Source organism: Oncorhynchus kisutch, linkage group LG14 (genome assembly GCF_002021735.2).
Source record: "Oncorhynchus kisutch isolate 150728-3 linkage group LG14, Okis_V2, whole genome shotgun sequence".
Taxonomy (NCBI): Eukaryota; Metazoa; Chordata; class Actinopteri; order Salmoniformes; family Salmonidae; genus Oncorhynchus; species Oncorhynchus kisutch.
Window position 1 is genome coordinate 9,841,054 of NC_034187.2, and position 17,043 is coordinate 9,858,096.

Genomic DNA, 17,043 nt, shown 5'->3' on the forward strand with positions numbered 1-17,043 from the left:
ATCATAGTGGGAAAACAGGCTGCATAAGTATGGTTCTCAATCAGAGACAACGATAAACAGCTGGGAACCACACCAGGCCAAACACAGAAAACAACTATCCACCAATCATAGTGGGAAAACAGGCTGCATAAGTATATGGTTCTCAATCAGAGACAACGATAAACAGCTGGGAACCATACCAGGCCAAACACAGAAAACAACTATCCACCAATCATAGTGGGAAAACAGGCTGCATAAGTATGGTTCTCAATCAGAGACAACGATAAACAGCTGGGAACCATACCAGGCCAAACACAGAAAACAACTATCCACCAATCATAGTGGGAAAACAGGATGCATAAGTATGGTTCTCAATCAGAGACAACGATAAACAGCTGGGAACCACACCAGGCCAAACACAGAAAACAACTATCCACCAATCATAGTGGGAAAACAGGCTGCATAAGTATGGTTCTCAATCAGAGACAACGATAAACAGCTGGGAACCATACCAGGCCAAACACAGAAAACAACTATCCACCAATCATAGTGGGAAAACAGGATGCATAAGTATGGTTCTCAATCAGAGACAACGATAAACAGCTGGGAACCATACCAGGCCAAACACAGAAAACAACTATCCACCAATCATAGTGGGAAAACAGGATGCATAAGTATGGTTCTCAATCAGAGACAACGATAAACAGCTGGGAACCACACCAGGCCAAACACAGAAAACAACTATCCACCAATCATAGTGGGAAAACAGGATGCATAAGTATGGTTCTCAATCAGAGACAACGATAAACAGCTGGGAACCATACCAGGCCAAACACAGAAAACAACTATCCACCAATCATAGTGGGAAAACAGGCTGCATAAGTATGGTTCTCAATCAGAGACAACGATAAACAGCTGGGAACCACACCAGGCCAAACACAGAAAACAACTATCCACCAATCATAGTGGGAAAACAGGCTGCATAAGTATGGTTCTCAATCAGAGACAACGATAAACAGCTGGGAACCATACCAGGCCAAACACAGAAAACAACTATCCACCAATCATAGTGGGAAAACAGGATGCATAAGTATGGTTCTCAATCAGAGACAACGATAAACAGCTGGGAACCATACCAGGCCAAACACAGAAATACAAAAACATAAAACAACACATAGAATGCCCACCCCAACTCACGCCCTGACCAAACTAAAATAGAGACATAAAAAGGAACTAAGGTCAGGACGTGACAATGCTTCACTGGCTCAAGCTGAAACTTTGCACACACTCATGCTATCTAGTGGCCAAAATCGAAATTGAGCCTAAACTGCAATAATATATTATGGCCTTTCTCTTGCGTTTCAAAGATAATGGGAAAACAAATAGAAAACGCATGTTTTTTTCTTTGTATTATCTATTACCAGATCTAATGTGTTATATTCTCCTATAGTCCTTTCACATTTCCACAAACGTCAAAGTGTTTCCTTTCAAATGGTACCAAGGAAACGCACATCCTTGCTTCAGGTCCTGAGCTACACGCACATAGATTTGGGTTGTCAATTTAGGCGATAATTGATAAAAGGGCCAGAGCCTGAAATCTTCTTTAAAGCTGTTGGTTCAGTGCTTGTAAGGAAGCATTTCACTGTATTCGGCACATGTGACAAATACAATGTTGATTTGATTTTATCCGACTACCACTCACTTATGTATAAACCCACCTCAATCACTCCAGGTACTGATTAAGGTACTGACACTGACCTGTATATACTTGCATTCTTGTGTTTCTTTAACTCTTATCATAGTTGTATTCGTACTTTTATTTTGTATTCTAATTGAAAACGTATTGTTGGAAAGATCTCTCAAGGTAACAATGTCACTGTACTGTTTTACATCTGTTGTATCTTGTACACCAATAAAAACGTGAAACAGTGCAAACACACATAGACATCGACATCTACGAAACTCTATTCAACCTCAACGCTAACTCTTTCTAACTCTCACACTCTCCCGAGCGACACTACACACACACCCTGGTAATGTACTAAAGTAAATCTATTAAACCAGTGACTGGTGATTATGGCCACACAGTAAATATCTGTATTAGCATAAGCAAATCAGAGACTTCCTTAAAGCATATTAATCTAATTTGTCAGCGATTGTTCACACACACACACACATGAACGCACAACGCACGCACACACACACACATGAATGCACACACACACACATGAACGCACAACGCACACACACACACACACACACACACACACACATGAATGCACACACACACACATGAACGCACAACGCACACACACACACACACACACACACACACACACACACACACACACACATGAATGCACACACACACATGAACGCACAACGCACGCACACACACACACACACACACACACACACATGAATGCACACACACATGAACGCACAACGCACACACACACACATGAACGCACAACACACACACACACACATGAATGCACACACACACACATGAACGCACAACGCACACACACACACACACACATGAATGCACACACACACACACATGAACGCACAACGCACGCACACACACACACACACACACACACACACACACACATGAATGCACACACACACACATGAATGCACAACGCACGCACACACACACACACACACACACACACACACACACACACACACACACACACACACATGAATGCACACACACACACATGAACGCACAACGCACGCACACACACACACACACACACACACACACACACACACACACACACACACACACACACACACACACACATGAATGCACACACACACACATGAACGCACAACGCACACACACACACACACACACATGAACACACACACACACACACACATGAATGCACACACACACACACTGAGCAGGATTGTATCATACAGAATGTTTTCTTTGTTTTCAATGCGCCAGATTTTTCTTTGGTACCATTTCAAACTCATACTGTGGTACTCAATGTGGTCTGTCTTCATAAACACACAATGCCAGCTGCCAAACTCACACTGTGGTACTCAATGTGGTCTGTCAGACGTCTGTCTTCATAAACACACATAATGCCAGCTGCCAAACTCATACTGTGGTATTCAATGTGGTCTGTCTTCATAAACACAATGTCAGCTGCCAAACGATGACTGTGGTACTCAATGTGGTCTGTCTTCATAAACACATAATGTCAGCTGCCAAACGATGACTGTGGTATTCAATGTGGTCTGTCTTCATAAACACATGTCAGCTGACAAACGATGACTGTGGTACTCAATGTGGTCTGTCTTCATAAACACATAATGCCAGCTGCCAAATGATGACTGTGGTACTCAAGTGGGCTGTCAGAGGTCTGTCTTCATAAACACAGATAATGCCAGCTGCCAAACTCATACTGTGGTACTCGATGTGGTCTGTCAGAGGTCTCTCTTCATAAACACAGATAATGCCAGCTGCCAAACTCATACTGTGGTACTCAATGTGGTCTGTCAGAGGTCTCTCTTCATAAACACATAATGCCAGCTGCCAAACTCATACTGTGGTACTCAATGTGGTCTGTCAGAGGTCTGTCTTCATAAACACAGGTAATGCCAGCTGCCAAACGATGACTGTCTATCATCTGCCATTAATTGGGGTTTTACAAAATGAGGGAAATCGTAATTATCCGTTTTAAAACACCACAGACTGTTAATCTTAAAACTGTAGATTATCATTTGAAACATGCTTGGTGATAACTCAGTCACGTTGGTTTTTAAAAAGACAAGAAGAGGCGAAGAGAATCGGAAAAAGGAGGCGCCAAGTGACACCGCAACGTTCTCTGTGATATCGCCCAGGGAATCCCCCAGGGAATCCCCAAGCCCACTACCCGGAGTCTGGCTCGCCATGGCTGTGTGACGCGTATCTCCTGTCTGATCTGCTACAGAGCAGTTTGCTGCTTACAGTCAATCATACACACAAACAGATGGGACTTTACTTTCTACATTGATAAGCAATTCATTTATCAAACAGTTATCTGAAAACCACACCTGCCCAATTATTCATTAATGGATAGGCAGCAGTGCAGGAATTTACAATTCAAACAAAACATCGAAGACAATTAAAACTAGGCATATCACCAACAAGATCTTTCTCCAAACGTCACATTTCATCCTGGGTTTACTCCTACTCAGCATCGTTCTGTGTCTCCAAACATTACATTTCGAAGTTAAGGTTTAAGGTTTGGAGTAGGGTTAAAATATTACATTTAAGAATTCATTCCAAATGTTTAAGTTAAGGCTTAAGGTTTTTGATAGGTAAAAAAAACAAGGATCCACAACTGGGATTAAACACACAACCTTTGGATCTGGAGTCATGGGATTACGAAATGTAAAAGTTAAGGGTTAAGGTATTGTAAAGGGTAAACACTAGAACCACTAAAGCAGTCTGCTAATGAATGTACTTTTTGTAATACTCCACCATTTTACAATATTTAAAGTCATGCCCCCCTCCATCCTTGATGTTTCCTAAATAAGGATATACAACACACTGTTGTTAGAATCTTAATAGCACAAACAGAACTGGAGTTATAACCCATTTTAGGAGGCGTGTCATTTTTTAAAATGTTTTTTCCACCGTTGCACCGCTTTCCGACAGTAGGGCCTGCTCTCCTTCTCCTGGTGCCACGCCCAGTTGATAATCACCCTGAAGGTGCCACGCCCAGTTGATAATCACCCTGAAGGTGCCACGCCCAGTTGATAATCACCCTGAAGGTGCCACGCCCAGTTGATAATCACCCTGAAGGTGCCTCACCCAGTTGATAATCACCCTGAAGGTGCCACGCCCTGTTGATAATCACCCTGAAGGCACCACGCCCTGTTGATAATCACCCTGAAGGTACCACGCCCAGTTGATACTAACCCTGAAGGTGCCACGCCCAGTTTATAATCACCCTGAAGGTGCCACACCCAGTTGATAATCACCCTGAAGGTGCCACGCCCAGTTGATAATCACCCTGAAGGTGCCACGCCCAGTTGATAATCACCCTGAAGGTGCCTCACCCAGTTGATAATCACCCTGAAGGTGCCACGCCCAGTTGAAAATCACCCTGAAGGTGCCACGCCCTGTTGATAATCACCCTGAAGGTGCCACGCCCAGTCGATAATCACCCTGAAGGTGCCACGCCCAGTTGATAATCACCCTGAAGGTGCCATGCCCAGTTGATAATCACCCTGAAGGTGCCACGCCCAGTTGATAATCACCCTGAAGGTGCCATGCCCAGTTGATAATCACCCTGAAGGTGCCACGCCCAGTTGATAATCACCCTGAAGGTGCCACGGCCAGTTGATAATCACCCTGAAGGTGCCGTGCCCAGTTGATAATCACCCTGAAGGTGCCGTGCCCAGTTGATAATCACCCTGAAGGTGTCGTGCCCAGTTGATAATCACCCTGAAGGTGCCGTGCACAGATAGATAATTACCAGGCCTAGCCTGGTTTTTAATTTTAAAAATCCAAATGAGTTTTTAATGTTTCTAAATACGAAGTATACATGCACCAAAAGCACACTATGCTATTCTTGTTTCATGCGCATATAGGCAGTGTGTGTCACAGCTGGTTAGGCTGTGTTTCTGCTGTCAAATTCCATGACATAACCTACTGCATTACTGTTAAAACCAGCTTTTGGTTGGTCTTAAATATCCTTATCAGCGTTGCCTGAAATTAACACTTTGGAACCATGTTTTTAAGGACACATCTCAAATATTTCCACCCTTCCCATCTGCGCGCAAGCGAGCTGATATAAGACAGGTGAATTGCTGAACCTGGCATTAGGGCGTTTGACACTAGCGTTGCCTTAACGCCATCTTAAAATAGAGCCCTATCTGTACTTTACTGTGGCAAGTGTTTGTCCGTGTGTGTGTGTGTGTGTGTGTGTGTGTGTGTGTGTGTGTGTGTGTGTGTGTGTGTGTGTGTGTGTGTGTGTGTGTGTATAAATCATGTGAATGTGTTCAGTATGTCCGTCTGTGTTCCTCCTACTTCTCCTCCTCCTTCTTACCTGGCTCCTGTCCTTGTCAACCTTCTTGAAGCACTTATTGAGGGACAGGTTGTGCCTGACAGAGTTCTTCCAGCCTGTGGGAGCATTGGCAAAGTAGGAGAATTGTTCTAGGATCCAGGTGTATATCTCCTTCACCGGCAGCCTCTTGGACGGAGCGTCCTCAATGGCCATGAAGATCAGGCAGCTGAAGGAATAGGGAGGCTTACAGTTGGGGTTCCGATCGGCGTCGTACGGCAGGTCCCCGCCCGCTATCGGCGATGGCGGCATGTTGTCGTGATCCCCGTCGCCGGGGTTACCGGCCACACCCCCTTCGCCCCCCACGGGGCTGACGCTGCGCAGGACAGGGTCTCCGAAGCTGTTGAGCAGGTTCTTGCTCTCATGGAGCCAGTTGAGGTTGGTCAACTCCTCGTCCTCCATACCTGGGGTGGAGGTGCCTTTCTCAGGCTTGGCGGCTCCGTCGGTGAGGGGTGCCAAGGGGAGGGCCAAGGGGGCGGGGAAGGCCAGGTCGAGGTCCTCTGCCTCCTGCAGCGAGCTGGCCTGGTAGAGGTGGGAGAGGCTGGCGCTGGCCACGCTGATGCCCGACGCCTCAGGCTTCTTACTGGGAGGCATGACGGGTCCCATGGACACCACCACCACCACCTAGACTCCTGGAAGTCAGATAGAGGGGGATTAGTGTTAGACAGTTAGTCAATGGAGACAGATAGAGAGATAGAGATAGAGATGCTAGTGTTGGACAGTCAGGAGAAAGAGGGAGGGAGAGAGAGAGGGTGGGCCTTGAAATGTATAATAATATGTTATTATAATACCTTGTGTTACTACTGTTATAAACATTGTCCTTGCGATTCCATCATGACAGCTGGAGGACATAACGTTACACACACACACACACACACACACACACACACACACTCCCACTCAAAAGATAAAAGCATTGTTTTTGGGACAAATCACTCACTCAACCCTAAACCTCATCTAGATCTATTACTGAATAATGTGGCGACTGAGCAAGATGAGGAGACTAAATTGCTGGGTGTAACCCTAGATAGCAAGCTGTCATGGTCAAAACATACTGTATTGACTCAATGGTTTCTAAAATGGGAAGAGGTCTCTCCCATGATGAGGTGTTGCTCTGCTTTCTTGACATCTAAATCAACCAGGCAGGTCCTACAGGCCCTAGTTTTGTCACACCTGGACTCCTGCCCAGTTGTGTGGTCATGTGAGGCAAAGAAGGACAAAGGAAAATTGTAGTCAGTCTAGAACAGAGGAGCCGTATTGCAGTTAGATGTACACAGAACAGAGGAGCCGTATTGCAGTACACAGAGGGTGCATGTCAATTTACTGCATCACTATTGGTCTTTGTGCGAGGTAATGATTGAGGTAATGATTGTTTAAAGGCACTGAAATGTCTGTTCAAGCAGTTGGAACACAGTTCGAACACTCAGTATTAATCTAGAGGTGAAAGAAACGCACACCTATTTAGGCGAGGTGCTGGCTAAGGAGAGCCACACACTCTTGGAGCTCAGATGCAGTAATTTAATAACTCTGATTTGCCACCCCAAGATATCCCTGCACAACGTCTATTTGCGCCCCTACTGGATGGAGACTACAAGTGTAACGGCTGTGCTCAATGCAATGGCACTTATAAATGTAGATCCTTCAAACACCCTCAAACAGGGAAACAGATCCCAATCAAGGGTGTTATCACGTGCTCCACTAAGGCAGTTATTTATCTTATAACTTGTCCTTGTGGTAATTATGTGGGTAAAACAAAACGGAAAATAAAAGTACGAATCGCATCGTAGCACCGTTAGGTGCAAAAACTCGACTTACCCAGTTACAGCCCACTTTTTGGAAGCAAACCACTTGATTTCGTCCCTACGTTATATCGGCAACGAACTAGTCACCCTCCCTGGGAGTGGGACAATTTATTGACAACTTATTGTTAAAACGAGAGGCTGCCTGGATCTTTAATTTGAAGACCCTTGCTCCCTTCAGTCTCAACGTAGACTTTGATCTGAAGCCATTCTTGTGATTATTGTGATTTTGCTGTTCATTGTAAGTGTTTGTAGCCAAATTGTATCTATGATCGTATGCTATTCATGTTTTGGTATGTTCTTCTTATATCTGAGAATTAACCAATGATATCAGGCCACACCCGGCCATGATTACAGACATCTGTGTCCTTTGACACGATATAAACTAGTGACCTGCACTGTTTGTCACCATACCCCCTGATAAAGGTGTGGCAGGGTAGCCTAGTGGTTAGAGTGTTGGACTAGTATCTGGAAAGGTTGCAAGTTCAAATCCCCGAGCTGACAAGGTACAAATCTGTCGTTCTGCCCCTGAACAGGCAGTTAACCCACTGTTCCCAGGCCGTCATTGAAAATAAGAATTTGATCTTAACTGACTTGCCTGGTTAAATAAAATAAAAAAACAGATTATTCAATTATTGCATCTGAGCTCCTAGAATGTGCGGCTCTCCTTTATTTTTCAAATGCACAGTATTAACACCCTAGAGTTTGATTGATGCACCGGTGCGTCAATCTAAGTTCCATAACAAAACAATCCCCATCAGAATCAGTCAGTCTAAACTAGAGATATTTTCGTTTGCATTGGATCCATTCACCAGTGTTGCATTTTCACATCTGCATTGAAAGATGGCAGAGCTAGAGAGGTGTTTGTCAGACCATGAGAAATCTTTAAAGTCAGTCTTCTCACGTAAACGTCGGTTTGACCTACAAAACTAATGGGACACCACTGTGAAAAGGGGAGATTCCCACGACTTGCCTGAAGGTAAGTGGTAAGTATGTTTTTTTTTAAATGAATGGAAGAATGAAGTTAGTTTTGTGCCTACCCCAAAAAAGGGGTTAAATATTTGTAAAGAAAATAAGATGTAAAAAAAAAAACTCTGGATATATATAGTATATCTCCTAGATTTAGGATAGACACTTCTAAACCATGTTTCTTATATATTTGTTATGTCTTTTTTTGACATTGTGTATATGTTATTCAATGCATTTCTATGGGCTTTAGTAGTAAAGGCAAAAATCAATTCTAAATGAAATAGCTAAATGATCCATAGTATGAGCATCTTAAAACAATTATGTGTGTCACCTTAACACCCCCTCCAACATCTTACACTCTAAAGAATGAAATAGAGCCATGACTAAATGGAACTCTCCGCCACCCCAGGTAACTCAAACTAGCAATATAATCAGATGTATTTTTTTAAATGGTAAAAGAACACCTTATGGTATGACGGGGACTGTGAAGAGACACAGACATTTTAATACATTTTGTATTGTATTTGGCATTGTATTACGTATTGTTTTATGTAGTGTTATTTGTTGTGTTTTGTTTTTCTGTTTGGGAGCCTAGGAAGAGTATTTAGTGATCCTAATACAATACTAAATAAATAAAGTATGTTATTCATTTGTTGACAGAGAAATACAGTAGCATTGTATTTGGTCAAACACTTTTTTTTACAACAGTGCTAAGCGCTGGCAGCAAGCTGATAGGTCGGCTGTTAGAACCAGTAAGGGCTCTGCTTTACCATTCTTGGGTCGCGGAAAGACTTTGTATTCCCTCCAGGCTGAGGAAAAACCCTTTACTCTAAACTCAGATTAAATATATGATAGATATGAGTGGCTATAGAGTCAGCTACCATCCTCAGTAGCTTTCCATCTAAGTTGTCAATGCCAGGAGGTTTGAAATTATTGATCGATAACAATAACTTTTCCACCTCTCCCACACTAACTTCTAACTTACAATACTTTTATTTTGATATTTGTTTTTAATGCATGAATATGATGGCTTACTGTTTGTTGTTGACATTCCCTGCCTAAGTTTGCCCACTTTACCTTTACATGAAATAATCATTAAAATAATTGGCAATATCAAATGTTTTTGTGATGAATAACCCATCTGACTCTATGAAATAACCAGGCCGTTGTAGCCCTAACCTTCATATAACCAGGCCGTTGTAGCCCTAACCTTCATATAACCAGGCCGTTGTAGCCCTAACCTTCATATAACCAGGCCGTTGTAGCCCTAACCATCAGATAACCAGGTCGTTGTAGCCCTAACCATCAGATAACCAGGCCGTTGTAGCCCTAACCTTCATATAACCAGGTCGTTGTAGCCCTAACCATCAGATAACCAGGCCGTTGTAGCCCTAACCTTCAAATAACCAGTTCGTTGTAGCCCTAACCTTCAGATAACCAGGCCGTTGTAGCCCTAACCTTCAAATAACCAGTTCGTTGTAGCCCTAACCTTCAGATAACCAGGCCGTTGTAGCCCTAACCTTCAAATAACCAGTTCGTTGTAGCCCTAACCTTCAGATAACCAGGCTGTTGTCTACTTATTTCTTATCTATCCCTCTCCTCTCTCTCCCTCAATATCTCTCTTTCACTCCTTCTCTACCTTCCTCACTCTCTCTCTCTCTCTCCCTGTCTCTCTCTCTCTCCCTGTCTCTCTCTCTCACTCTCTTTCTCACCCCTGCGTATCTAATTGAGGTAACAATCATGTTTATATGGTTTAATCCGCCACTATCAGGGGATTTGTTTTACCAAAGCAGTCTCTGAAAACCCCCCTCACTCCCCCGTTATCAGACTACCGATGCTCCAGTGGAGGTGGATGACACCGGTTTTACAGTTTACACGCCATGGTAAACACGCCATGGTATAACACGCCATGGTAAACATGTCACATGGTAAACACGCAGATTGGACCCCGTGCTCCCTTTAATAAAAAATGGGCGCAAGCAGGTTTCTTCCCAAAAGTATATGAGAGAAGTACTCGTGTTCCGGCTGGGCTATGGTTGAAACGGCAAGCTTCAATGCCATACAACTCTCCTTCCGTGGCCTCCAATTGCTCTTAAATACAAGTAAAACTAAATGCATGCTCTTCAACCGATCGCTACCTGCACCTACCCGCCTGTCCAACATCACTACTCTGGACGGCTCTGACTTAGAATACGTGGACAACTATAAATACTTAGGTGTCTGGTTAGACTGTAAACTCTCCTTCCAGACCCATATCAAACATCTCCAAACAAAGTTAAATCTAGAATTGGCTTCCTATTTCGCAACAAAGCATCCTTCACTCATGCTGCCAAACATACCCTTGTAAAACTGACCATCCTACCAATCCTCGACTTTGGCGATGTCATTTACAAAATAGCCTCCAATACCCTACTCAACAAATTGGATGCAGTCTATCACAGTGCAATCCGTTTTATCACCAAAGCCCCATATTCTACCCACCATTGCGACCTGTACGCTCTCGTTGGTTGGCCCTCGCTTCATACTCGTCGCAAAACCCACTGGCTCCAGGTCATCTACAAGACCCTGCTAGGTAAAGTCCCCCCTTATCTCAGCTCGCTGGTCACCATAGCATCTCCCACCTGTAGCACGCGCTCCAGCAGGTATATCTCTCTAGTCACCCCCAAAACCAATTATTTCTTTGGCCGCCTCTCCTTCCAGTTCTCTGCTGCCAATGACTGGAACGAACTACAAAAATCTCTGAAACTGGAAACACTTATCTCCCTCACTAGCTTTAAGCACCAACTGTCAGAGCAGCTCACAGATTACTGCACCTGTACATAGCCCACCTATAATTTAGCCCAAACAACTACCTCTTTCCCTACTGTATTTTATTTATTTATTTATTTTGCTCCTTTGCACCCCATTATTTTTATTTCTACTTTGCACATTCTTCCATTGCAAATCTACCATTCCAGTGTTTTACTTGCTATATTGTATTTACTTTGCCACCATGGCCTTTTTTGCCTTTACCTCCCTTATCTCACCTCATTTGCTCACATTGTATATAGACTTGTTTATACTGCATTATTGACTGTATGTTTGTTTTACTCCATGTGTAACTCTGTGTCGTTGTATCTGTCGAACTGCTTTGCTTTATCTTGGTCAGGTCGCAATTGTAAATGAGAACTTGTTCTCAACTTGCCTACCTGGTTAAATAAAGGTGTTCTCAACTTGCCTACCTGGTTAAATAAAGGTGTTCTCAACTTGCCTACCTGGTTAAATAAAGGTGAAAAAAAAATTAAAAATAAAAAAAAATACCGCTTCCCCTTGACATTGATTTTACTTTTTTCACCCCAATTGGTAGTAACAGTCTTGTCCCATAGCCGCAACTCCTTTATGGACTTGACGAAGGTTGAGAGCCATGCATCCCCCTAAACATGACCCTGTCAAGTTGCACTGCTTCTTGACACAATGTTAGCTTAACCCAGAAGCCTGCCACACCAATGTGTCGGAGGAAACACCATCCAGCTGGCAATGAGATCAGCTCGCAGGTGCCTGGCCTGCCACAAGGGGTCACTAGAGTGTGATGGGACGAGGAAATCCTGGCCGGCCAAACCCTCCCCTAACACGGACAACTGCGCACACCCTCATGGGTTTCCCAGTCCCAGCCGGCTGTAACACAGCCTGGGATCGAAACCCGAGGCTGTAGTGACACCCCAAGCGCCTTAGACAGCTGCGCCCCTCAGGAGGACATCACTGTACATTTTCTTAAAGAATGTTGAACACCACCTCAACATGCATTTGCTGTGTTGAACTAGTTATTAGTTTAAGAGGAAATGTTGACTCTTTTCTGGAGGAGAATGTCCAATGTGATAAACAGATAGGCTAGGCATACACTACAATTTCAATGGCCTTCTTCAAGTAGCATTCTCATAGATTGGAGCTGTAGCCTATTGCAAGTGGAGTGGAACATTCCCAAAATAGCTCAATAAATATAATTATATGTTATGAATTTGCAAAAAGTACACAATGTTATGAATTTGCAAAACGTACAATATGTTACGAATTTGCAAAAAGTACAATATGGTACGATTTTGTTAAACATATGATATGTAACGAATTCGAGCTAGGTGGCTAATGTTAGCTAGCGAACTATTGTGAGCGAGGCTAGGGGTTTGGGTTAAGTTTAGGAGTTAGATTAAAGGGTTAGGGGAAAGATTAGCAAAAAGGGTTAGGGTTAGCTAACATGCTAAGTAATTGCAGAAGTAGCAAAAGTAGTAAGCAGTTGAAAAGTGACTAATTAGCTAAAATTGTCCATGATGAGATTTGAACTCAAGACCTTTGGGCTGCTAGAGCTTTGTGTTGTTGTCTGCCCTTTTACTGTAGTGGGCTAAATCCCAGACACGGAACGTTTCTTGGTAGTCTTAAACAAATCTACTATGAAACAAAAGTATAAGCCTCACACACAAGGTTATGGGCTTTAAAAAAAAAGAAGGTCCCTGTATCATGTCAGATATAGAGTTGAAATATATTCCCATTTTGAGTTTGCATCCCAATATTACACTGAATCTACATCAACGAAGACTGAAATATAACAAAACCATTTTGCATTGAAACACTGGATTTGCAGTCTAAAAAAAACAGTTGATTCATTATGAAATTATGAAAAATATGAATAACATTCAACCCATGAGGCCACTAGGTCATTTAACTGCAGAAAGGGGCTACCTGTCAGTCCATCACATACCTGCGGGAACCCTTTCCCAAAGACTCTCCAATAAAAATGGAAGTATACATCACCTTTCTGCTAAACTGCCAATAGGACCATGAGCATGAACCTTTATTTAACCTGGCAAGTCAGTTAAGAACAAATTGTTATTTACAATGAGTCTACCCCGGCCAAACCCTAACCTGGATGACACTGGGCCAATTGTGCACCACTTAAGAACAAATTGTTATTTACAATGAGTCTACCCCGGCCAAACCCTAACCTGGATGACACTGGGCCAATTGTGCACCACCCTATGAGACTCGACTTGTTGTGATACAGCCTGGAATCAAACCAGGGAATGTAGTGAGCTCCTGAGTCGCGCATCTCGGAGCAAGAGGTGTCACTGCAGTGTCTGGTTTGAATCCAAGCTGCGTCACATCCGGCCGTGATTCGGAGTCCCATAGGGCAGCGCACAATTGGCCCGGGTTAGGCTGTCATTGCAAATAACCATTTGTTCTTATTAAGTGACTTGCCCAGATAAATTAAAAGAAGTGACAGCTCTAACCTTACACCGCCGCGCCACTCGGAGGGCCCCTGATCATTGATGTAATAGCTTAGTTCACAACAATTGTATCCATCTAAATACAGGACTCTGCTTCATCGTTCCGTCGTGCTAGTTCAGTATTAGAGTATAATAGGCTGCTGGTTGCAGATACAGTATGTAGGAAACTGTGGGAAAGACAACCGGTAGCCAAACATGACAAGCTTACAGAATAAAATATTTTGCCAGTCCATTCAATTCATATCTCGTGTAAGCAAGGCTATATTACCAGGACTATGCTACTGCATGCATTTAACTATGAATGTAAACTTTGACTGCAGATATCCTAAGTTAAAAGTAAAATGCCAACCGTGGTAGCCGCGACTATAGCCTACTGCGCCCCCGTGCATGAATAACAGATGCTCAAAGCACCGTTCCGAACAGGAATGGTAACGTTACAAAATAACAGATTAACAAAAACTTTGGGAAACGATAAACTATGTAGCCGACGCTTTAGCCTAGGCTAATGTCTGCAACCTAACCTATACATATTACCACTTTATAGCATAGCCTACTATATATTAATAAACTGTAATAATAATAAACTGTAAATAGTAAAATCATATTCGTTTTTAAATAAAAGTATATTCGATTTTCGGTATTTTGTCAAATGTAGCTTACGACTGTGATTGGTGTGTCACATGTCATGGCTTCAAGCACAAGTAAAGCGATATGGATATAATGTTATAGCCTATTGATCAGTAAAAGATTAACTCATCTACTCGATTGTCAGGTATTCCCGACGAGGATTCCGAACTCTGTTTTCTCTCCTTACCTGACGATCTAGCCTTTGAATCAGGAGGTACAAATAGAAGACGTATTTGGAACAACCACTCCTGCGTTAATTCCTTTAAAATATTCCATTGTATTCCTCAGCCCTAATTAAACACCGAGGTTTATAGAGAGATAGCCCGGGGAAAGCGAACCAAGTGCGGTCATAAATCATAGTCCTCATCGGCGCATTTCCAGGACTCCGGTTATTTGAGCTCTTCCTCGTCCCCGATGCAGAATGTGTGTGAGAGAGAGAGAGCGAATGTGAGAGAGGAGGGTAAAACGGACTCTCTCGTCAGCAAATGAGAAGTGCACATGACCTCGGCCCAAAGCTGGCGGCTGACACACACACACATACACACACATAGCGTGGTGGTGGTGTTGAGCCCAAAAGTAAAGAGTTAAACATAATAATCTAGGGTGTGTTTCAGGGCCCAAATAGCAGCTGTCCAAAGACATCAACATTTGTTTTGTAGAGAAGTGGATGCGGAGACCGTGTAACTGGAGTTAGTATATCGCTGTCAAGCCATGGATCATTTAAATTAACTCTTTTTTTGCTAATGGAGATTGAACCTTTCAGTAGTTTTTTTTTTTGCCACAGAAAACACCTCATGTAACTATACATCAGTCATTATAGTTAGCACTTTCAATCAGTCTAAAACTGACTTAAATTAAGGCAGAGTTTACAACAGTAGGCAAATAAATACTGACATTTCCCCCATTCATCCCACCATGCACTTATATAGGTTTACTGTTTCTGTTCAGCTCAGGCCCAGCTGACTTAAGGTCGATTTGGCCTTTAACCTCCTGAACTGAAGGTTGTCATGTTGTTCTGCTACCATGTTGTGTTGTTGTGTGTTGCTGCCTTGCTATGTTGTTTGTCTTAGGTCTCTCTTTATGTATTGTTGTGGTGTCTCTCTTGTCATGTGTGTTTTGTCCTATATTTTCATTAATTATTCCCAGCCCCCGTCCCCGCAGGAGGTCTTTTGCCTTTTGGTAAAATACTTTGTTCTTAACTGACTTTCCTAGTTAAATAAAGGTTACATACAAATAAAAAATAAACAAGGCAGGACGTCATTAGAACATTCCTCATCAACTAATCGTATTTTTATTTTTTATTTATTCCACCTTTATTTAACCAGGTAGGCTAGTTGAGAACACCTTTATTTAACCAGGTAGGCTAGTTGAGAACACCTTTATTTAACCAGGTAGGCTAGTTGAGAACAAGTTCTCATTTGCAACTGCGACCTGGCCAAGATAAAGCATAGCAGTGTGAGCAGACAACAAAGAGTTACACATGGAGTAAACAATTAACAAGTCAATAACACAGTAGAAAACAAAGGGGGAGTCTATATACAATGTGTGCAAAAGGCATGAGGAGGTAGGCGAATAATTACAATTTTGCAGATTAACACTGGAGTGATGAATGATCAGATGGTCATGTACAGGTAGAGATATTGGTGTGCAAAAGAGCAGAAAAGTAAATAAATAAAAACAGTATGGGGATGAGGTAGGTGAAAAAGGGTGGGCTATTTACCAATAGACTATGTACAGCTGCAGCGATCGGTTAGCTGCTCAGATAGCTGATGTTTGAAGTTGGTGAGGGAGATAAAAGTCTCCAACTTCAGCGATTTTTGCAATTCGTTCCAGTCACAGGCAGCAGAGTACTGGAACGAAAGGCGGCCAAATGAGGTGTTGGCTTTAGGGATGATCAGTGAGATACACCTGCTGGAGCGCGTGCTACGGATGGGTGTTGCCATCGTGAGCAGTGAGCTGAGATAAGGCGGAGCTTTACCTAGCATGGACTTGTAGATGACCTGGAGCCAGTGGGTCTGGCGACGAATATGTAGCGAGGGCCAGCCGACTAGAGCATACAAGTCGCAGTGGTGGGTGGTATGAGGTGCTTTAGTGACAAAACGGATGGCCTGTGATAGACTGCATCCAGTTTGCTGAGTAGAGTGTTGGAAGCCATTTTGTAGATGACATCGCCGAAGTCGAGGATCGGTAGGATAGTCAGTTTAACTAGGGTAAGCTTGGCGGCGTGAGTGAAGGAGGCTTTGTTGCGGAATAGAAAGCCGACTCTTGATTTGATTTTCAATTGGAGATGTTTGATATGAGTCTGGAAGGAGAGTTTGCAGTCTAGCCAGACACCTA

General features: G+C 43.1%; 1 protein-coding gene across 1 annotated transcript in view; it reads right to left on the reverse strand.

The window, feature by feature from the left end:
• LOC109885477 (forkhead box protein N3-like) overlaps positions 1 to 15,115 on the reverse strand; it is a 122,285-nt gene extending 107,170 nt beyond the window's left edge. The window contains exons 1-2 of the mRNA XM_031787767.1: positions 14,894 to 15,115; positions 6,042 to 6,688 (exon numbers count right to left, since the gene is read on the reverse strand). Of these exons, the coding sequence (XP_031643627.1) occupies positions 6,042 to 6,662 (621 nt within the window). The 5' untranslated portion in view covers positions 6,663 to 6,688; positions 14,894 to 15,115. The remainder of the gene's footprint in view (positions 1 to 6,041; positions 6,689 to 14,893) is intronic.
• Between the last annotated feature and the right edge of the window lie 1,928 nt (positions 15,116 to 17,043).